Source organism: Boleophthalmus pectinirostris, unplaced genomic scaffold (assembly GCF_026225935.1).
Source record: "Boleophthalmus pectinirostris isolate CB_2022bp ecotype Guang Dong unplaced genomic scaffold, ASM2622593v1 HiC_scaffold_15, whole genome shotgun sequence".
Classification (NCBI taxonomy): Eukaryota; Metazoa; Chordata; class Actinopteri; order Gobiiformes; family Gobiidae; genus Boleophthalmus; species Boleophthalmus pectinirostris.
Window position 1 is genome coordinate 16604569 of NW_026571070.1, and position 23313 is coordinate 16627881.

The window sequence follows — 23313 nt, forward strand, 5'->3', positions numbered from 1 at the left end:
CAAAGAATTTTAATGTGCGTACCTCTCAGCTGATCACGTGACGGTGAAAGGGCAGGCGCAGGCTTTTTTCACATTTTTTGTAAACAACATGGCGACCTACGGACTGGCCCTGTTAGCAGACTGAAGAAATACACTGCCGCAAAGAAACAACATCTCCATCTGACAATCGCAGCGGATCACATTTTCTGCAAGTAAAAAATCCAGGAAATTATTCAGGTAGTTGTCGATTGAGGACGAGTCGGACCGAAGAGCTGTCAAGAGGAAGACTGTCAAAAGGTAACCTTAGCGATGTTAGCCTAGCTTTCACAATAACTCTGCATCTTAGGTGTAATAATAAACTGATACGGAGGCTTGACAGACGGAAGTGTTCTGCGTTTTGCAAAAATAGACAGTTTGTGGATCGTGTTACAGCTTGCTTGAATGCCAGCTGTGACGCACCGTTCACGTAATATTTGTTCTGTGTTCACTTAATTGCCTGGGAGGTAACCTACATTATTTAATTGTCTTTGTCTCTTGTAGTTAGGGTTAGGGTTTGGTCTTTGACTCTGCTTTGTTTGCCTGAGTGTTCCCAAAAGATCTACAGAATATGCATCACTGTCAATAAAACACCCATGCTATACTTTGTAATGTCAGTGAATTGTGTTGTGGCATTCCTTAAAATTACATCTTCCTAACATCCCTTGAATTGAGTTGGATCATTTCGCTCAACATCTGAACCATTCTTGGTATTAAGACTGTCAAGTTAACACATTTTGAAACATGATATACTGATATAGCGAAATATCATGATAAACATTCATATTTAATCTACTTTTTGCCACTGGCACAATAAAAAATAAAGATGAATAATAATTAGCCCTGGATGTTACTTTTTCTTACTGTATTACGTAAAAAACTGCAGAAACTTCCCTACTATTGCAACAAATACATGCACACTATAAATATTGAGCCTCCAAATATATTGTTTCAGTTTTCAACGATAAGCCGATATTGCAATCAGGTCAGTGGGGGACCAAGGGGTCTGCTGGAACCTCTTCCTATTAATATTAAAGGGGGGCCCATGTGAGGCTTCTTGTTCAGCAATTATTGTTAAAGAACCACTGGTCGGACCCAAATATGCAGTAACAAAAGTATTTATTAACAAAAATAGTCGTGGACAGGGGGATAGATTCCAGAGGAGGTAGGACGGGTCCAGGTTGGCTGAAGTGCAGTGGTGAAGAGGCTGACCAGAGGCTTGCGGAACAGGTGGTAATGGGATGAGGCTGGCTCCAAAACGGTTGAACTGGGGAACGGACAAAAGTAAACAGATAAGAGTCAAAAACCTTCAAAATGCTCAAAAACACAAAAAGCCTGAGTAGTTCACCACTTGGTTGATGGAACGATCTGGCACTGGAGAGCAGGTCAGCAGGTCTTTTATTGCCGGAGATGATTACTGACGAGGATCAGGAGTGGAGCTCAGCAGATGAGATGATTTGGGGACCCGCCCAGGAAAAACCAAATAAGGTGAGAGAAGGGAAGAGGGAGCAGGGAAAGGAGGGGTAGGAGGGGCAGAAAGAAACCCTCACAATTATCAATTATCATGACAGGCCTACTTAGCATTTAAGCATCAATAATGTTAAAGCTGTTACCTGTCACCTGTCTTGTTATGACTTTCTGATTTTCTGGTGTTATTTTATGTGTCCAGGCTCACTCCGGTCTATGGGCTCCCAGTCCAGTTCTGGGATGTCTGGTGGAAGGGGATCCTCCAGTGGCACCCCAGCAGAATCTGACGGAGAGAACCAGGGTCGTGGGCGTCGCTCCGACCGGCAGCAGGGAGAGAGGCAGTCATCAGAGGAGGACGTAGACCTCGCTGAAGTGCTGGCGTACTTACTGAGGAGGTAACACAATCCTTTTGGTACTTTTCAGGTTGTAGAATGTGATGATGTCATACTCTCAGGTGGGGGGCAAGAGCCAGTTTAACCTATTAATAACATTGTACTTGCCATGAAATAACTAAAAGGTTAAAGCAAAAATGTTGAACCTGATCATTTCTATTATTATCTAGATCCATGAAATCACTGCACTACAACAAAAAACTGCATTTTAACAATATTAATTTTATCTGCCTCACGTCTGTATTAAATTCGACTGGCCTTTATAGTTTTAGCCTTGCTGTACAGTGTCCATTCAGTTACCCCAACAACCAGAGGGTCCATATGCTACTGTTGAGTATGTTTTTGGACAGTTGGATGGGAAATATTTTCACCTCTTTTTACAGAGGGCTGCATGTTTTCATCAAAATGTCCTGTACCAATTGCATGTATTTACAGCTTTGTAGTTATAAAATGTCTTGGCAATCACTGAATTAGTTGATGATTATGTCAGTATCCAATTAATCATGACAGAACTTAATGCAGCTGTAACTAAATCAGAAATCATCTACAAAAGTGCTTTGTCATAGTCAAAGTATTATTCTTTTTTTATCAGTGTTGGCGTTTGCAGTGTAAGTGTTAGCCTTTAATCAGTGACTAAACCATATATTGGCAGCACAATGGCTAGCACTCTCACCTCACACCAAGAGGCTCCCAGGTTTTATTTCTAGACTGGGTGGTTCCTTTCTGTTTGGTGAAACATGCAGAGTGGGCACAATCTTGCAGTGAACTTGGTCCTGATTGAATCTATAGCTCAAGATCTGGAAACAGGCCCAGCTGAATCACTATTACGTTCATTGTAATTAAGGGAGCAATATGACAGTGGTTTGTGCTTTAGTGAAAACATCAAGTATGGACAAGTGCGATAAAACCAAATCTTTTCAAAGCCTTTACCTTTAACCTAGATCATTTTGTCATCACTTTGTTTAGAAGTTTAAAATCAGCTATTAACACTCAGCCTCTAATCTCATCAACATTCCCTGGGGGTGTGTGGCTAACTGTAGGCTCTGCTCTGTCTGAGGCTTGTTAGAGTTTAATCTGAACTTTATTTTAACACAGTCTGACCAGACAGAGCTGACTTAGCTGGAAGTACAATTGGAGAGCCGAGTTGTGCTGTTAAACAAGTCTCTCACATGTAAAATTACAGTCACAAGCTAGTTAGCATTAGCCAACAGTTTTTAGTCACTCTCACCTTTTTGTTGAAAATCAAACACCTAAACAGCACCATGAACTCTTGTACTGATCACAGGCTCCTGAAAATGCGCTGTTTAAATCCATGTTGTATTTTGTTTTTAGTTTTCAGACTATTCAAAGTATTTTTCTGACATTGTTAATGCAGCTTGTCTGTGTACTGTGTTGCCATGGTAACTCCTAAAAATTCCTCTATAGAGATAAATGTAGAACACGCCCAGTTTGAATCATATCTTTGAACACAATTTTGGGTCGGAGCATATCATTGTGCTTGTAGTTTGTTTGAAAAGGAAGCATGAGTTCAAGATTTTAATTTCAATGAAACATCCTTTTTTATTAGTGCATATTCTTTCAATGCATTTAGTAAAAATGCTGGCTGTGAGGAGAAGTACTTTAAACATGTAATAACACTTGATATTGTATTTAAATTTCATGCCCTGCTAAATGGAGATCATTTCAATTTATATCCTAACTATACCACCATTTACAAGGGAACAGTAACGTTTATCAGGTCCTCTATTTGAAATGCAAGAGCAGGAACTAGAAGAACAAGGCTGTTTCAGTATTTTACAACAGAGAACATAATTGAAACATTAAATTACGTTCAGACATTTCGCTTCGAGGAGGCAGGGGATTTCCAGTTCCCATTCATTTAGTTTTGAGTATTTTACAGACTGGATCTTTGAACAGATGCTTTGCAAAAGTTTTTTTTTTTTTGGCCATGAATTAATTTATCTCCATTGACAAGTTGAATATCCACATAAATTAACACATTAATTGGATTGCTTTTATGTTTTGCATTAAAGGGGACTGCATAACTTTACCGTTGTAGATTCGCAGATGCTTATCTACATGATGATGTTATTGCACTGTCAATAGAGTGTCACAGCATGGCAATAAACTTTTCTATCTCTATGGAGGCAAGCAGGTGACGCTATCAGGCCAAGTTATAGGGCAAGTTACAGTTCAGGTCTGTGGAGAGACAAGCCCACTCGCTGTAGGAATGCATGTTTTTCTGCATATTTCAGAGTAATAAAAACAACTGTTATTGAATACATGCATGATGGATACATTTAATGCCATATATACTGCAGAACATTCTAGACAAAGCAAAAATGTCCATGGTGGCAAGTGCACCCCAACAGAAAAAAAGTTACATAGTGCACTTATAAATTAAGAGATTTCTAATAATACATGGTAAACAGGAAATCAGTAGACAAAACCAAAATGAAAGAGTTGAATCCTTTTTTCTCACTTCACTAAACATTGAACTACTGCAGAGTCGCCACTGATCCTCCATCTGTTGCACTACAGCTGCTCAGGGCCAATATTGTGTGGGTACTATCACAGATGAATAAAACCAGAGATTTTTATCATTTAAAGAGTGATTGATTTTAGCATAATGAGCATTGTTCTAATAGTGCTAGGCCATTGCCTCTCCAGTACAACGTGTTCTCCATCATGTCCATAAACCACTTTTACAACTGTTTACCCTTCACTCCTAAAACTACTGGAAATAATAAAAAACAAAGTTACTTCCTATTAGACTTCCTATATTCTGAAATAGTTAAGGTGTCTTTTGTGTGTGTCTTCTCTTATAACAAAATATCATAAATCGATTTTTATTGATGCATTTTAAGCAAAAGTGACATCATCTTCATGGAGACCAGCAGGTAGAATGAGCTCCACCAGAAAAGTTACATAGTGCTCCTTTAAGTAAATTGATAAGCGGGAATTTTAGCAAGGTGGGATATCTCTGATGTATATCTGATGTATATATAGTGATTTGTGTCTTGTCAAATGTATGTACAACTTGCATTGCTGGATGACTGTAATGGATCACAAATATACAAGAAACAAGATTAAGATGTAATTTTATAATATATAATGTTGTTTAATCATCAGAAACATACCTGGAGTTGTGTTTGGTTTCATTCACACATGTTTAACACACAAACTCTGCCTATTTAGAATGAGTTCTTCTCTCAAACTTCCACCTTGTGATGTCATGTGGTAATACAGGAAGTGCTCCATTGTATTTTTAAACTCTGGACACCTTCTTTAGATATTAGATCATTTAGATATTTTTAGCCCTGGAATTTCCAATGTAATTATACATTTATATTTATTAAGGACATCACAATAGCATTAGATAAGCCAGATGTGTTGCTTTGAGTGTTAGCACAAGTGCTAGTTTTCAACACCTGTCCAGAGAAAAAATAAAATGCATGACAAGACACTTTAGTACAGCATTATTACATTTTCAGTAAGTGCATTTTTGGTTGGGTGCATACAGTAATTTTAATTTACTTTCATATTTGTTGCTATTGGTTTCTAATTTTAAATCAGATGGTAAGCATTTCCACAGTCTAGCCCCTTTGGCAGAGAAACAGGACTGACCAAGAGCTGTCCTGTATTTAAGGACAACACGATTACCACTAGTAGCACCTTTTGTAGTAGCTCTATGTGTATATTTTATGGTCCTGAGGGTTCAAATTCTGAATTCAGTGGTGTATCAAAGTTAAGACACTTAATAATAATTGATCTCCACTGAACAAAAGATAAATGGTAGCTGTTAACTTGAAAACCTCCTCTTCATGACATTACAAGGTGGAACAAAACAACTCCAGGTATAGTTTTGATGAGGTAGCAACATTATAACATGACTTACAGCTCACAGGGGTACATTTTGCCTAATATAGGACCTTTTAAAGAATGGTTTTAAGGTGTGCATGTGTCTAGGGCCCTGACTAAATACAGATACATTTTAGTCTTGTGTTCATGTGCTATTCTCAGTGCTAATGAGTTGTGCAGGTCTTTCTTCTCTCTTTACACTGACCTTGTATAGGGGCTGTGCAGTATTGTGATGTAGTGTGTGCGTTTGCAGGGGCCAGGTGCGGCTGGTCCATGGGAGTGGAGCCACAGGGCTACAGCTGGTCCAGTCTTACTCTGACTCAGACGAGGACAGTGATGGGGCCTGGGAGGGGCGCCTGGGCGACCGCTACAACCCACCAGGTAATGGGCTAACCTATGGGGGCACCAGTGATCCTATAATGAAGCTACTATAGTGGGTCAAGGTCAAATCAATTTTTATAAAGAACATTTACAAACAAAGCTGCCAGAAGTGCTTTACATATGAAAATGGTATTACGAAGCATAGATTGGTATGCAATGATTTAAAAAAAAAAAAAAAAAAAAAAAACTGGTGCACTGCATAACATTTCTAGTGAAGAGCCCGTCACTTGCTTGTCTCCATGGAAATATTACTGCTTTGTCCAGAATGTTGCACAATATGGATTAAACCTAACTATCAAGAGGGAGACAAGCAGGTTACAGCACTGTGCTACATTACAATTCAGATCTCTGTGAGTCACCCCATTTACAGAAGGAATTATTGCGCAGTGCACTTTTTACGAAATACAACATAAACCTTAGCATAAAGTAACAGTTACTTATGAAACCATGTAAATGGAGTTAACTAGTTTGTGCTAATGGAAAATATGCTGCTTAACATGAGTTGAATGTGGACAAATAGAAGACTTTTTAGAATTTTTTAACTTTTTAGTTTTAAAATATTTGTATTTTTTAGCATTGTACCTTTGGACTATATGGCAAAATTAGAATAGTGATGAAAGGTGAATGGGTTTCCTGGTTTCAACATTATATTGCCAAGTGTAATATGGAAATCGAATGTCATAATAGCTTTATGACGTTTGATCATGTATGAGGTGATACTTAATAAATTCATCAACTGATAAGATACAAATTCTTGCTGTCACAGTCTGACTGTTTTCCTCAATTGACCCTTGAAAATACGCTATCTGCAGTGATGTCTGTAGTCTTATTCACTATATACTATATACTATCTATTTAAGAAGAATGATAAGGGAAATGCTTGGGTACTATCAAATAATACAATCCATCAAGAAAGACAACACTCATTTTTACTGTTAGAAATGGTCTATTTTGTCCAGCTGGCCATTTAAAATATGCAATCTGCAGTGAAGTCAGTGGTTTTATTAACTATATACAGTATATAAAAGGAATGATAAGTGAAAAGCGTGGGTGCTATCAATTAATACAATTCACCAGCTAACAAGTGAAACATGTCAACAAGGTTAACGCATCTCCTACTGTATTATGTCTTCAAAAAGAACATAAGAAGTTAACATACAAAAGAAGACAAAATGAAAGTTTTTGGATAAACACAATACAAATTCTTGCTGTTTGGGTAGTTTATAGTCAAATCCTGACTGCAGTGAAATCAATGGTCTGATACAGATTGCCCTACATGCTAACAAGAGTGGACAATGCTTTGGTGCTTTCAATAAGAAGCAGCTAAATTGATTGTATTGTGGTGTCATATTTCCAGTGGACGTCCAGCCTGACACAAATGAAGTGGACCGCAGTGAGATCCGCACTCAGATCCTCTTGGCCACAGCCTCGTCCACGCTCAAAGGGAGGCACAGTTTCACATATGTTAGCAGAGGTAAGAGGCAGCCTATAAAAAGCAAGCATCTTCATAATACACTCGCTGCGAAAAATAATATACGCTGTAATTAGGTGCACTGTGTGACTTTTTTTGTGGCTCTCCATGGAAATATTGCTCAGCCTGGAATGTTCCATGGTCTGGCTTTACGCTTCTCTGTCTTGCTCATATTCAATTAGTTGTGTTTTCAGCTGCTGAAAATATACACTGAAATCAGGAAGTATTCCTACTGTGAGTGTGGTCGCCTCCACTGCAAAATAGCTTAGCCAAAATTTAAGATATTAACACTTAAATTTATCAAAAAATGACTTAAAAGTACTGAAATTATGCAGAAAGATAATTTTACTTGACAACTTATCTTAAAATAAACTTCTTCTAGACTGGAATTGAGCAGTCTGAGAACTACTAAGTGGATAATAAATCTGAGAACAAGATGAATCACCTGATATGCATTTTAAAATTTTGGCCAGATTAGAGAAATTTGCTGTGATTTTCCTTGCAGCTTTGTCTGGTGGCATCACCTGTTTGTGTCCATGAAGATAGATGATTTCAATGCCATATTTAGGAACATTCCAGGCCTACATATACTCAAAACATAAACATCTTTATAGCACATGGCAGACCCAAAAGAGTTTTCCATTTTCAATATCAATTTACTTATAATTTTTTCTAATTTTGACCATGTTTTGTTAACATATTTACCAGTCTTAGATGATCCATTATGGTAAAAATCAAATGTAGTGCTATAATGCTCACATCAAGTAACTGTCAGTGTAGAATAGCTGTGGTATTGCTATATATTTTTAAATGGTTAAAATGGTGCTAAAATTTCCTTCACGACTTGTCCCAAATTCCCAATACAAATAAATCTTGTTTTTCTAGAGGGAACAGGGCAGATGTAGAGGCTCCAGTTTTTCCCACGGAGAGTGCAGTCGTATTCGAACACAGTAAGTGCTATGCTTTTCAAGCCAAACTAATATAAAAGTACATTTATTACTAAAACCACAATAATATAATCTGGGGGTGTGTAATTAATGAAATATGAATCAAACACTTTCTGAAATCAATTACAAAATGGTATAGTTGGAACAAAGCCTTGCATAAAAATCTACAGTGCCTTTTAAAAATGAATCCCAAAATATTGGTTACTGATAGTTTGCAGTTACATCACATTGGGGGTGTTCTACATGTATCTCTATTTGCAGAATGTTTATCAGTTACTATGATGACACAATGCACACATTAGCAATAACTATCAAAATAGCATATTAGGACTTGCCCATTTCTTTCCTCATATTGATCAGTCACAATTCTATTTTGAGATTGAAAACCGATGAAACTGACTTTATATATTAATTTTCCTATTAACCATATTAAATAATCATAGCCTTTTAACAGGAAAAAAAAAGTCAAACTAATTCAACAATTCTGCTCAAAACCACATACTTTTATGTATTGACACACTGACTATGGACCTCTCTATTAACAAGATCCATCATTGACAATTTGAAATTACTTGAATCTCTACCTTGATAAAAATTTGATTAATTGCAGAGCAAAATATGATTAAATAATTAAAAAATAAGCTACCAAATTCAGCATTAGTGATCGACAGCCCAGTAATTTTAGCACAAACCTGCACTACCCTGAACACGGTGTTTATAGGAGACTCATGCTGTTGTCTGTCAAACGATATTGACCCTTATGTTTCCTCTCAGTTTCCTGCCAAACTACGTGTCCCACAAGGATACATACCAGCAGAAAGCCTTCTGTGGAGTGTACAGCGAGAATGGCAACATGTTCCTCTCCGCCTGCCAAGGTAAATAACTGTTCAGCCAACTGGACAACGCAAAGCAAATGAAATGTATCTGAAATTCTGTCTAACTTTGGTCCATTTGAGCTGAGCCTGTCACTCAAATGGCAGAAACCAACACAACCAATTATTTGAATAAGGCTGGATCTAAATTAATTTTCCATGTCCACTGACAATGATCCCCCTGGTAATCTCCCCCCGGTAATAATCTTGTGTATGTTTAAAGGTGCTTTACCTGATTTTTACTGTTGATAAAAGTGTGAAAAACAGATCTAGTTTGTTTGAAACTGTTTACATTAGTCCAAAGTCTTTCCTCACTTACCTTATGCATTCTGAGCATCCTAATTATTCACCGCGATCAGTTTATAGGTACTTTTCACATCTTTCAGAAACAAGAATGGAGATTTGCTGTCTTGGTTTGACAACCAGCATGCTAATTGTGCACTCCCTGATTCTCTGACAAAACGCTTTATCATTTAGATGCAGACAGAATGCAGGAGACTTAATTTGACCTCACGGCTGCTTACAATACAATATATCTGTACTGGGCAAAGCAAGATCAATACATGGAAAAAAAGTCTGGTACAGGGCTTTTAAGTGGTAATATAAAATGAACCATGATATCAAAAGTCCCACAAAATAATAGTTGACAGTGTAATTGTTAGTTCCTATGCATAAATGTGTTTTGTTGCAACTGTATGCCACAATAATTGCTATGTACTAACTTTGAAATGACATTTGCCCCAAAGGCTTATCAGGGCATTTGTTTAATATTGCGATAATTGTCATACTGTCTGGTTAATAATACTGTGATCAAAACGTACCATTGGTGATCGGTTTGGATATAATTAACATTCTTATATTTAAGTTGGCAAAGATATTATCCATGGGTTTCACAAAGCCAAAAAGAAGGACTGTTGCCATAGCAGCGCTCAACAATTAAAAACTAATTATTATATCGTTTGAATAGGAAAAAGTCCAGAAAATGTTGCTTATAACAGGAGGATTCCCTTAAAGGCACACTGTGTAACTTTTTGGTTGGGGGTCTGTCATTGCTCTGCCTGGAATGTTCCACAGTATGACATTAAACAGCTCTACTTTACATGTATTTAATTACAGGTGGTTTTATAGCTAAAAAATACCTAGAAAACAGGCATTCTGACTGTGAGCATGGTTGCCTCTCCACAGATCTGACCTGTAACCTGGTCTGGTCTCCATGAAGATAGAAAGGTTTAATATCATACTGTGAAACTTTCCAGAAAAAACAATAACATCATGGAGAAATGGATTTTACAGACCCTCCACCAGAAAAGTTACACAGTGCACAGTTAAATGTTGTTTCTTGGTACCAAATTCAAAAACACACTCTGGTTTTCACTGCTTTGATTCAACACCATGTCGTTCTTTTGTGTAACATATTTCCACATTTATTTCTGTGCAGATCAGAATATCCGCTTGTACGACACCACTAGGGGGCGCTTCACCCTGAAGCGGACAGTGAAGGCACGGGACGTGGGCTGGAGTGTGTTGGACGTGTGCTTCAGCCCTGATGCTCATCACGTGCTCTACTCCAGTTGGTCTGACTACAGTAAGGCCTGGGCCCCACACACGAGAGGGTTTATATAGAGGCCAACGTATGAGACTAGACCACAGACTGTATGTGAATAGACATCGCTAACCCAATAGCCATCGTGTTCCAAGCAGGAAGTGAGCATGGGGGCACTGAAAAACATTGCTTCTATCTCTATATAGTTGCTGTAGTGAGCCTCGTCATTTTGGTCTTAAAATGTTTGTATTAAGCTGCTCCAAATTTGCTGTTATAACTGTCAGCCTCGGTGAGCTTCACTTGACTGAAGCTGAACACTATGGGTGACGCCACACTCCGTTAGTCCACTTCTTTATACAGTCTATGGTCTAGGCAGAACAGTGTTTGTAGTGGAGGGGGGTATAATGAAAGATGCAGGTAACTTTTTCTTGTTTCTATTGGATTTTATTTATTTGTTTGTTTTATTTATTTATTTTTATTTAATATTTTTTAAGTTGTGATATTAATCTAAGAATTGAATGCTCAAAACCACCTAAAGCTGATTTAATAGATAATTGAATGTCTTTAATTACATACACATTAGTTTGTTTACATCTATCTGAAGATAAAATATATGCAATAAGAAAGGTTAATACTAGGTCATATAAACTATAGAAATTATCAGAATGTCCAAGAAAGAAGTCCTCATCTGTTTGAATACAAGACTAATCTGAATCTTCTTTGTCTTTTGTCTGCAGTTCATTTGTGCAGTATAGATGGCGACAGTGAAAACCACACCGCCCTGGACCTCAAGTTAGTGTCTACCCTCATAGTAACTTATAATTATGGACCAGGTAATCTATCATTCCCCACCGGGCAGCCCACCTTTCCCTTCATTACCATGGCGATGAATGATGCTGTCAACGCCTGTCACCTCACCATCCATTTCCTCTCTGTGTGTGAGCTCATTATGACAGCATTAAACCATAGTCAATCTAACAAAAGCGTTACTTCAAAGGTTGATGTGTGTCCTAGGGCTGTACAAGTTACAGCTAATGGCACATGTAATTGAATATTATACAACACAATTCACAGTAGCACAAAGGAATCAATTAGGAAGCTTTAATTCACCCACAAGCCAGTGTTAATCTACACAGAGCGTCATACAGCATAAAAACCCAAGCATTAAGCTGATCTTATTTGATAATCATGTTGAAATTGTTGTAATTTTCCATATAATATAATGTTTTACTAGTCTGACGTGGGCTGTACAAATGCAAATAATAAAATTTCAATGGAATCACAATCAATTCATTTCAAATTGTTAATGATTAGCTATGGGCCTTCTTAATCACAAGTCTGCACCCAGTCATTGATCATTAAAACACTTTCAGGCAATGCATTTGGTTATTGTGGTAAATGCCATATAGACTGATCAACAGACTGATTTTTTTTTAAGGATTTGTTTTAAAAAATATTCCTAAAAATATGTTAAAAACTGCAAATTTTCTAATGAAAATTCTGTTCAGACCTTATTGTTGATCTATCAAAAAAGTATCTAGATGCAAATTGGAACCATTTGAAACCAAGTGAGAATGACCCAGTTGGTCCTAACAATATTGAAAGCCTTTTAATTTGATTTTAATAAGAACAAATGTAATTGAAAGGTTTTTTGCCTTAGAGCCCCAATTTTGATACTTTAATCAAATGTAGAATGACCTTTATTAACTAGACAAAGTCTCTCAAAATCTAGATTGTTATTATGAAATTAAGAAGATATATTTAGTTTTGTGCGATATGGATTTTGGGGTAACGATAATTTCACACTGTATTCTTAACGTGCAGCCATTGTTAGGTTAATTGAATGATCATGTTGTTTTCTTTTTTGTAAACCTGTGTGCGTGTGTGTTTGTGTGTGCTTTGTAGTCCAGATGAGAGGCGGTTCTGCGTGTTTTCGCTGGCTGCGTCCACAGATGGCAAAGAGATCCTGGGAGGGTGAGCACAATTCTCTTTTATCTTTCAAGACACTATCCAATCCACATGTCGCTTTCAAATCCAAGCTCTTGTCTTTCTTTTGTTGTGGTGGAAATTAGCATAATTTTGAATACATCTCCTCTTAATTATATCAAAAGTCAATCTGTAGTGTAATAAATATTTATAATGAACTGGCCAATTTACTGTAACCAGAGCTTTAAAGAAGACATATTGTGCTTGAGTGTGCTATATAGCTATAATTTATGACCCCCATGGCTCATTATGTTATAATTGGCACATTTTAAATCACAATATTAATGTAAAATTATTTAATAAAAGAAACAAGTCAGCTGATTTAAGAGTTAAACTTACAGTAAACATCACGATAAACGCCATCACAACAAAGAGCCTTGTAGATGTCGGGGTTGATCATCAATATAGCGTCTTGAAAATAAGTGTTTGTGAATAAAGGATTGCTTAAACATGCACGAATCACTCCAAATACAACTTTGAAAGAGTAAAGGAGAAGGGGAAACAACTGTAACTGGTTAAAAGCTCAGAAAAGTTGATTTTGCATTAACTATGCTGCATTTTAATAATGTCAAAATAGAGATGTCACATAGACTTTGGTATCATACATTTCCCGATCTGAAGTTACAAGAAATGAAAACAGTGTGTAAGACATTGCATGAGCCAAAGTCAGTCATTGTGTGTCACCAATTATAGATCAATGAAAATGAAAACATATTGTGAAATGGTTTTGCGCAAACACATAATACAATATAGCTGTAGTATAATTGATTGAACATTGATATTGGTGCACTTTTGTGTCCGCCACCTGCTTGTCTCTATGGAAATTGCTATGCCTGGAATTTTCCATAGTATGGTATTAAACTATGTGCATAGAGGCAAGTAGGTGATGCCACAAGACATCCGTGGAGAAGTAAGCACTCTTACACTAACAGAAGTAAGTGGCCACCTGTAATTTAATAAATGCAAGAGAAATAAGTTTAATGCCATGCTGTGGAACATTCCAGGAAAAGCAGTAACATCTGTGGAGACATACAGGCGACGAACCCTACACTAGAAAAGTTACATCGTGCATCATTAAATTGGACTTAGCAATATGTTTTGTGCAATATACTTTTCTGTCTTGCTTAATTTTACAACAGACCATAATTTAGACAAGTTACTAATTACATTGATCTAATTAAAACTGCCATCTCTTGTTCCAGTGCAAACGACGGCTGCCTGTATGTTTTCGATCTGGATCAGAATAAGCGCACGCTGAAGGTCAGTGGACTTTTGTGTGATTGTTCTTGTCCTGTTCTGTCCCACTCGCTCTGTGCCCCTCACCCTGTGTCTGCTCTGTGCCATTCTGAGGCCCATCCCGCGGTCAAGGTGAGGTGGCTGCGTCTGGACTGCTCTCATTTAAACTCTCCACTCCTCTCTCCTCTCTTCTTTCTCCTCTCTCTCCTCTGTGATGTAGCACAACAAGAGAGGGAGGAGAGAGAGAAAAAGCAAGGGGAGAGAAAGAGGGGAAAGAAAGAGGGGAGGGGGAGAGTCCAGTGCCCCTTCCAAAGTCTCCCTCTGTGTAGCTGACCTAGAGCCATCTGCCCATGTCCGTTCTTTAACTGCTTCTCTTGTCTTATGTTCTCATATATTTTACAATCAGAGTCAGAGGGTTACTAAAGGTACTAAAGGTAAAGGTAAGTATACTAAAGGAAAGATTGGATACTTGGAATATTACTTTTACAATATAATGCTTAATACAAAATTATGGCAGTGTCGTCTTAAATGTCATCATGTTGTCTTATAGTAGCTCTGACACAAAAAAGACTAAAACTATTCAGAAAAAGGTCATATTTGGTCATTTTTCTCTGTATCAGTACTTTTCACATATTCATTTACATATTTCTTTCCATTTAAATTGTAACTATTAAACATAATTGTAGCTGTAGTCCAAAATCCACTTACCAAAAAAACGTTAAACTTCACATTGCTGATTTTTGCCTGTAACATGATTACATACACAGTATCTCTATAAGAAGATTGTATCTTCGCTGTAGCCTGTTTGATTTGAGGGCAGATTCAGGTGTGATTGTTCTGGTTGACAATAGCTGTGTTCTTGTCTCGTATCAGTTTCCTGGCGTTGTGTTGGTCTCACTTGTTGGAGAAGGGCCATTGTTAGTTTAACTATCCACACCTGTTGTAGCAGCTAATATATCAACTGTTAGTAAAGACTGTAGCCTTAGACCAGCTTAAAGTCTATTCATTTTAACCATAAACTAAATGTGAATTGTAAGATTTATTTACTCCTACTTTATAACTATAGGTCCTGATTCTGAAACATAAAAAATACGAGTTATGCTTTTAAGGTTTTGCCTCATCATTGGCTTACTCAAAGTCTGAACATGAATGGACATGTTTTCGTTATCAAGTAGTTCTAGATCAGGGGTCTCAACTTCAGTTGGAGCAGGCGCTGAAGTTATAAAATCAGTGTTGGTTGGGGCTGCATATTATATAACATTCTGTACTTCTCAAAAAAAATTAAAGTGCCACTTTGAAAACACATGAGATCTCAATGTTAACTAACTATGCTGGATATCTTTACATGTGCAGGGCAATGTCTTAGGAACAAAAGGTTGCAACCTCTTTTAATGAAAATAAAATTCCCACACAGGGCTTAATTTAATAGACACCCTGAAAATCTAAGTGAAATAATGATGTGCCAGGCTAGACCATTTTGGTAACATTTTATTTCTGCAACTCAGAATGCCTCAATATCTTGTGTGGCCCCCATGCGCTTCCCCCCTCACCCCCTGTAACTCAGTTACATTGTGTAATTTGTACTTTCACAGTTTACAATCAAATTCCTTGTAGTCATTAAATTAATCTTAAATTTTCTTCCTTCGTGCACATTAATTGATACAACAATAATAATGTGATAATTACCCCTGGTCTAAAAATTTTAATCTAGTCTAGTAAAAATTTCAGAAGTTATAGTGCTATTATATTACAGTATTATTACATATTACATTATTAAACAGAAGTTAACATGCAACTGTCACTGTGTCACAGTTGTCACATGCACATCTGCAGAAACAAACCTTTAATACATTACATTTGTTATGAACAGATCACATTGTCTATTATTTCAGCTCAGTTATTCTCTCTTTCACACATGCACACCTGCACGCCTCCCCCTCCCTCACCCCCTCTTGTGTTGCCCCCTCAGATCGATGCTCACGAGGACGATGTGAATGCCGTAGCGTTCGCGGACAGCTCGTCACAGCTGCTGTTCTCAGGCAGTGACGATGCTCTGTGCAAAGTGTGGGACCGCCGCACGCTCCGAGAGGACAGACCCCAGCCCGTGGGACACCTGGCCGGACACAGGGACGGGATCACCTTCATACACAGCAAGGTGAAGGAGAAGAGCGACATTTATGAATAATTAACAGCACAGATTTGCAATGTTAGCTTTAAAGTGTCAGGATTTGAGCTAAAAATAAAAAAGGAGACACATTTATAGAAAAGTCCTATAGTGGTTGCATTTCTTGTTATGTGTGCTCTACATAATTGAAGAGTTAAGTTGTAAAAACATTTAAGGGGCATTGAAAACAGGCTTAATCTAGAACTACTCTCTTTTAATGTCAGTGGTTTCAACAAACAAATCTATTTGAACGCAACAGAAACAGAAAGCCTTGTCTTCTTGATAAAAGCCACTCAGCTTGAGTGGGCTTGAGTTGGCTCAAGTCAAATTATTGTGTATCAAATGCAGGTTTTTAACTGAGGTGTGTTCTTTGTTATGTACAAATGGTTAAGCGTTTGTCAAACATTCTGCATTAAAATATAACATTGTTTGATTCATATTATGTTTATCTCCATGTGAAATTATTGTAACAAATCACTAGTTTGTTATCTTGTCAAATTCAGGTCCAGCTCAAACTCTAACACACAGTACTAGTTTGGTGCCTCTTCTTTCTGAAACACACTTGTTTTGTTTGTGTTGTAGGGAGATGCGCGTTATTTAATCAGTAACTCCAAAGACCAGTCCATCAAGCTCTGGGACGTCCGAAAGTTTTCTCCAAAGGAGGGTTTGGCTGCATCTCGTTTGGCTGTGACCCAACAGAACTGGGACTACCGTTGGCAACAGGTTCCCCAGAGAGGTACGTGCGTTCACTGTTTATAAAAGGTACACTGCATTTTTCAATTACATTTACTTTTACACCAATGTTTTTAATCAGTTGTATTGCATTTTATTGCACTGTCTGTCATTTCTGCTTGTGTAAACTTAAGTTACGACATCATATATTACTTATTATATTTCTACTACCTGTATATCAAAAACATAAATTACATTTTACAACTAGAGCCACTCAGTAACTGTGTAGTTCTTTTTTTCTTAAAGGGCTCATATTAGAGTTTCTCTACTGAATTAAACATAAAAAGCAGCATCATGACATCACAAGGTGGAACAGAGCATTTTGAACTTTATAATAACCAATAATAGGATAAAGGATTATTCAAATATATGTGATTAAAACAAAATACAACTCTGGATATGTCTGTGATGATAAATAATTATTTGTTGCTGCATACGTAGATTTACAGTTGTAATTTATTTATTCTTTTGTTAAAATACTGTTTACTTGATTACAGTTGTTTGGCACTTTACACATCATTATTCATTAAACAGGAGTTAAAATAACAGTAGACATGAAACTTTTAGAAAAAGAGGAGCTGAATTAATCTGTTTTTAAAAGTAGGGCTCTATGACGGAAAGGTGAAAGTTAAAGCATAGGACAGTATTAAGGCCTCAGATGGAGAGATGAGTGATTGGACCTACGTTTGAGCCAAACAGGAGCAGAGGAGAGGCTAAGGATGAGCCCGGAGAAGACACAGCCGAGGGAGGAGCAATTAAAAGTTCAAATTAAAAGTTCACATGAGAATCCTTTGTGTATTTGAACTCGTTTAAGTCTCAATAAAAGGATTAACCTTCCCCAAAGGTAATACAACAGGACTAGGACAGATGGACTCCTCCCAGTGTAGTTTGAAACCATTGGAAATTATTGATATGACAGTATTAAGTTATAAAACTATACAGTAGGGATTGTCCAATTTTTTTTTTTCAGCTAGAAAAAATCTGTTAACAGAAAATATTGGACAGGATCATTTTCAGTCGTAAAGTGAATGAAGCAGGTTTAACTACCAGTCTGAAGGTAATCTTGAAGGTGTGTTCACTGGCAGCTGAGAATTTAAACTTTTCTGACGTGGCGAGGGGAGAAAATGCTATTTAACACTTCTTAACCTCAAATGTCCCATAAGTCCTTCCTTAAAAATGCACTCAAATGTAAAATGCCTAGAAACTTAGCTGTTTAAAAAAAAATATGTCTTTCTGTGTAGCTCTGAAGAGACACAAGCTGACGGGGGACACCTCTGTGATGACGTATCGTGGTCATGGCGTTCTTCACACTCTGATCCGCTGCAGATTCTCGCCAGAGTTCAGCACCGGACAGAGATTCATCTACTCCGGCTGCTCCACCGGCAAGATCGTCAGTGAGTGCCCAGCTCTGATTTTTAACAATTTGTGAGAGTTTAAGTTTGAATGTGTGGATGAGATAATAGTTAATGGTAGAATTTGATGTGTCTTTATCTGCTGTGTAGTTGATGTTTCTGTAATTATTGTAGTATTATATGTCAAGGTCCACTAACATAAACTAGGGAAGGGTGACGCAATGCACACATTAGGAAGCCAAGATGAGCAGTTTTTAGCTGGTCTGAAAACTCATGAAAAAAATTTGAAATGATTTAAACACATTTTGTACAGCCTTTGATAAATACAGGCATTCATGGTCCAGTTTAGGTGATTTTCAACAAAAAATTTGGGGGTGACTGAAAAACTAAATAAACTCTTTTTGATGAGATTGTGTTAAAACAAAGGTCAGATTAAAGTCTAACTTGAGTAACAAAGCTTCAGACAGAGCAGTGACTCCAGTTAGCATCACACCCCCAAGAATGTTGATGAAAGGTATTACATTCTGATGTTTCTCCAGAAAAATAATTGTGTTTGTGTTGATCAGTCGAGGCCAGTCACTGTTATAGGTATATAGTCAGTAAATACAGAGATATTAACACAGCACATTGTACCAAGTTCAGTTTCAAAACCACAAAGTGGTAACTGAGCTCTTCTTTGTGTGTGTCTTAGTTTATGACGTCCTGACGGGCAGCGTGGTCACCAGACTGTCAGGGCATGACGCCTGTGTGAGGGACGTGAGCTGGCATCCGTTTGAAGACAACATCATCAGCAGCTCTGTGAGTCCTGCTTTCACTGCCCTGTGCCACTATTCTGAGTTAAATGTGCACTATGTAACTTTCCTGGTAAGGCGTTCAAAACATGCTTATGAAGATGTTATTGCTTTGCCTGGAATGTTAAACTGTATGACATTAAAGGCTATATCTAACGCCAAATTGACTCTTGTGAACTTTAAGACATTATAATGCCGTTATGTGCTCAAACAAACATACCTGGAGTTGAGTTTTATTTCATTCATACATGTTTGAGTAGCCCTTTATTATTAGTCTGTCTACATCTCCAGGGCTCAAAATGCTCTGTTCCACCTTGTGATGTAATGTCGTGGTAATTTTTCAAGTTAACAGCTACCTTTTACCTTTTGTTCAGTAGAGATTGGCAATTCCAAGGCTAAAATCATCCAAATGATTCTAGTGAAGTTGCGTGGAATTTAAGAGCACAGCGCAGCACTTTCTGTATTACCGCATGACATCACAAAGTGGAGCATTTTCTATTTGAGAGAAGAACACAGCCTAAATACGCAGGGTTTTTGTGTGAAATTGTGTAAATGAAACAAAACACAACTCCAGGTATGTTTTTGATGACAACATTATAACAAAGATCAGAAAATAGCATAATATAAGCCATTCAGCTTTTCTCTGTTGCACTTATTCAATTACAGGTGTTTTTATTGGGCAAAAATACTTTAAAAAACAAAGTATGTGAGTGGGGCTCTCCACAGATCTGACCTGTAACTTGCTTGTGGCAGGCGTATAGATACCTGTAAGCATAACGCTATACTGTGGAACATTCCAGGCAGAGCTATAACATCTCCATCTGACAAACTCTTCACCAGAAAGGTTCCTGCCGGGCTGCTGTAGATGCCCACAGACCGCAGTGTGTTGAGAAATTATAACTTGGCCGATGATCAAATTCAGCCTACTCAATTAATCTATTAAAATACCATGGAAAAACATTTATACAGGCTTGCAGATGGAAACATGTTAAAAATAGTCATTGTATTGTCTCTTTATGTAGTTTATCAGCAGCTGTTTTTGTGTTTATTCCAGTTGTGATCAGTCAAAGTCTGAGAATAAAGAGCTCATTGTTTTGTTTCTAGTGGGATGGAGCCGTGCGGATGTGGGAGCACAGGCAGACCCACCCATTGGACGAAGAGCGAGAGAGGGGGCCGAGCAAAACCATGGGCCAGGAAAAACCATGTGACTGCTGAAGAACTACAGGAAATACAGGAATCACTATGGACTGGGCGGGGCTATCCCAAAAAGGAGCCCATTCAGAAATAAAGTCGGGAATTAATATAATACTTTCTCTTAATCGCTGGAAATTAATGATCACAAATCTAGTGTGGTTGCATCGTTGAAGTGCGCATGGGGCACAGGGACTTTCTTTTGTCTGGTGATTTAAAAATGGTCAAAGACATTTTATACTTAAGTGCTACTGCTACAGCTAAGAGCTACAGGCACCGCACTTACTTAATCTGCTGTTTATGTATGTAGTTAACCAGAATCAGATTGCTTAAAAAAGCAATGATGGGAATTGTGTAAAAATGTATAGTATTTTAATGATAAGTGCATTCAGTGAGTGCATCTGTCTATCCATGTGCTAATTTGGCATCAAGTTTGACTTTCTGATGCAGTTTAAGCTACTTTAAAAGGCGCACTGTGTAACTTTTCTGGAGAGGGTTTTGCATTTATTCAACTACAGGTTTAAGTGCTCAAAAATAGCTTAAAAAACGTGAATTCTTACTGTGAGTGGGGTCACCTCTCCACAAATTTAACATGTAATTTGGTTTGCAAGTTTATGGACATACTGTGGAACATTCTAGGCACGTCTCCATGGAGACAAGCAGGTGTCAAGCCCTCCACCGGACAAGATACACAGTGCAGCTTTAAGCCTGAAATTCCAAACACATACACAATACAAGTTTTGATTTAGGCTGGCTCTTCTTATAGTGTTCCCATAGCAACAGTACATCCCACTGATCCTGGGTCAGCGAACGCAATAACTCTTGGTTCAATTAAAAAGGAAATGTTTGTTAATATCTACTTTGCTCTTAGGAAAATGTTTGTTGTACAGAGTTGGATCATCTCTAGCAGAAAATAATGGGAAATATATGTGAATGACATTGTACACATACTTAGCAGTTTTCAGGTAAATACACCACAGCTTCACACTTTACAATAAGAAATAAAAAAACAAAAAAACTTCAAATCGGTATATTTGAGTTTGTGTTAAAAAAAAAAAAAAAAAAAGTGGTCTTAAAGGTTTGCAAAACTGATTTCGAGGACATGAGAAAAATACAAAGATAAACTGCACAATCAATAGTTCATTTGATTTATTCATTATCAGTTACAGTGATTTTTATGAGAAAATTAAACAATGTGATGGTAAATTCAGATTTCAGGACAATTTTTTACTCACAAACCAATTAACATCTTATCTGGTGCTAATGTCCTGTTTATCGATATTTGATTTTAAAAAAAATGTTGTTACAACATTGCTTGGTTTATGTTCTGTTTTGTTGTAAATTAAAAACCGCTAACTTTGTTCAACTTGTCAGATATTGATTTGTAGATTAGGTCAAGGGAAAAAAAACAACTTTATATTCCTCCAGTTCAGTATTAAAGGGCCCGTATTACTCTATTTTTTAATCTGTTATAATGTTGTTTCCTCCTCAAAAACATACCTGGAATTGTGTTTTATTTCATTCACACATTTATCACACAAACCCTGAATATTTAGAATGAGTTCTTTGTCCCACTTTGTGATGACATGTGGTAATACAGGAAGTGCTCCACTGTGTTTTTAAACTAGAGCTTTGGAGATGTAGACAGACTAATAATAAAGGATTACTCAAACTTGTGTGAATGAAACAAAACACAATGCCAGGTGTGTTTCTGATGAGTCAATTTTGCGTAATATAGGACCTTTAAGTAAGTTGTTCTATTATTACCACATTGTAAGGCAGGAGGACAAACTGGAGACAATTAGTTGTTACAGGAAGCACAATGTCACGCGGAGGTCATTGTATTGATAGCATTGCAGTGGCAGTCTAAACATAGATTCCTTTGTATGTCTGCACTTAATCTCAAATTGAAAATGCTGATAGTGCAGAAGTCATGGTCCTGGCTAGAGAGACAATAACTACATCACAATTGGTGTTAATAAAGCAAGGAGAAAGACATAATTATGAATAAATAGATTCAGTCTTAGAAACTACTTAATTAATACCCTAACTCCAAACCCATTAATTAAGTAGTTACAAAGCCTTAATCTGTCTTAATAAGCGATTTGCTCGGTATGAAATAAGATATTAAAGGGCCCATTTTACACCATTTTCTCATCTATGTTTTAATGTTGTTGACTTGAAAACTACCATTATGGGACATCACAAGGTGGAACAGAGCATTTTGAGCTTTGGAGATTTAGACAGACTAATATAAAGATGATATAAAGATAAACATGAAACAAAACACAAGTCCAGGCATATTTTTGATGAAGTAACATTATTCTAACATAGCTTAAAGCTCACAATAGAATTTTTTTTTTATATTATAGGAACTTTAAGACTGTAAATATTGTAGTTATTGTAGTTATATCACTGATAGTTATATCATAGTATGTCTAATTACCAGTAAATGTCTTAACAATTCCCATTGCATAATAGAGCACCTCTAGTAGGACCAACTCATGAACTAAAACTTTCTGAATGATTAAGTAAACTTAATGTGACATAAACCAGAAGATAAAAAGCACTTAACATTTATATTATACATTTATTTATTTATTTTTCGATTTACGTGAATTCAAAGACTTAGTGTAGCTTATTTTTTATAGTTCTTAAAGGTGCACTGTGTAACTTTTCTGGTGGAGGATCTGTCACCTGCTTGTTTCTATGAATAGGTTATTGCTCTTGGAATGTTCCGCAGTATGACATTAAACAGCTTTACCTTACAAATTACAGGTGATTTTATAGCTCAAAAGTACCTAGAAATACTGACATTCTGACTGTGAGTAGGGTTGCGTCTACGCAGATCTGACCTGTAACTTAGTCTGTTTTGGTCTGCATGAAGATAAAAAGGTTTAATACCACACTGA

The 23313-nt window shown here is 37.1% G+C and overlaps 1 protein-coding gene across 1 annotated transcript; it reads left to right on the forward strand.

The window, feature by feature from the left end:
• Nucleotides 1–58: 58 nt before the first annotated feature.
• Nucleotides 59–21762, forward strand: dcaf11 (ddb1 and cul4 associated factor 11). The gene is given in 16 exon segments (XM_020931549.2): nt 59–276; nt 1685–1877; nt 5989–6116; nt 7474–7573; nt 7575–7590; nt 8473–8537; nt 9309–9409; nt 10845–10991; nt 11687–11741; nt 12855–12923; nt 14138–14195; nt 16141–16326; nt 16918–17071; nt 18309–18461; nt 19111–19217; nt 20315–21762. Coding segments are annotated over 15 exon segments (1629 nt in total). The 5' UTR covers nt 59–276; nt 1685–1698; the 3' UTR covers nt 20426–21762.
• Nucleotides 21763–23313: the final 1551 nt, after the last annotated feature.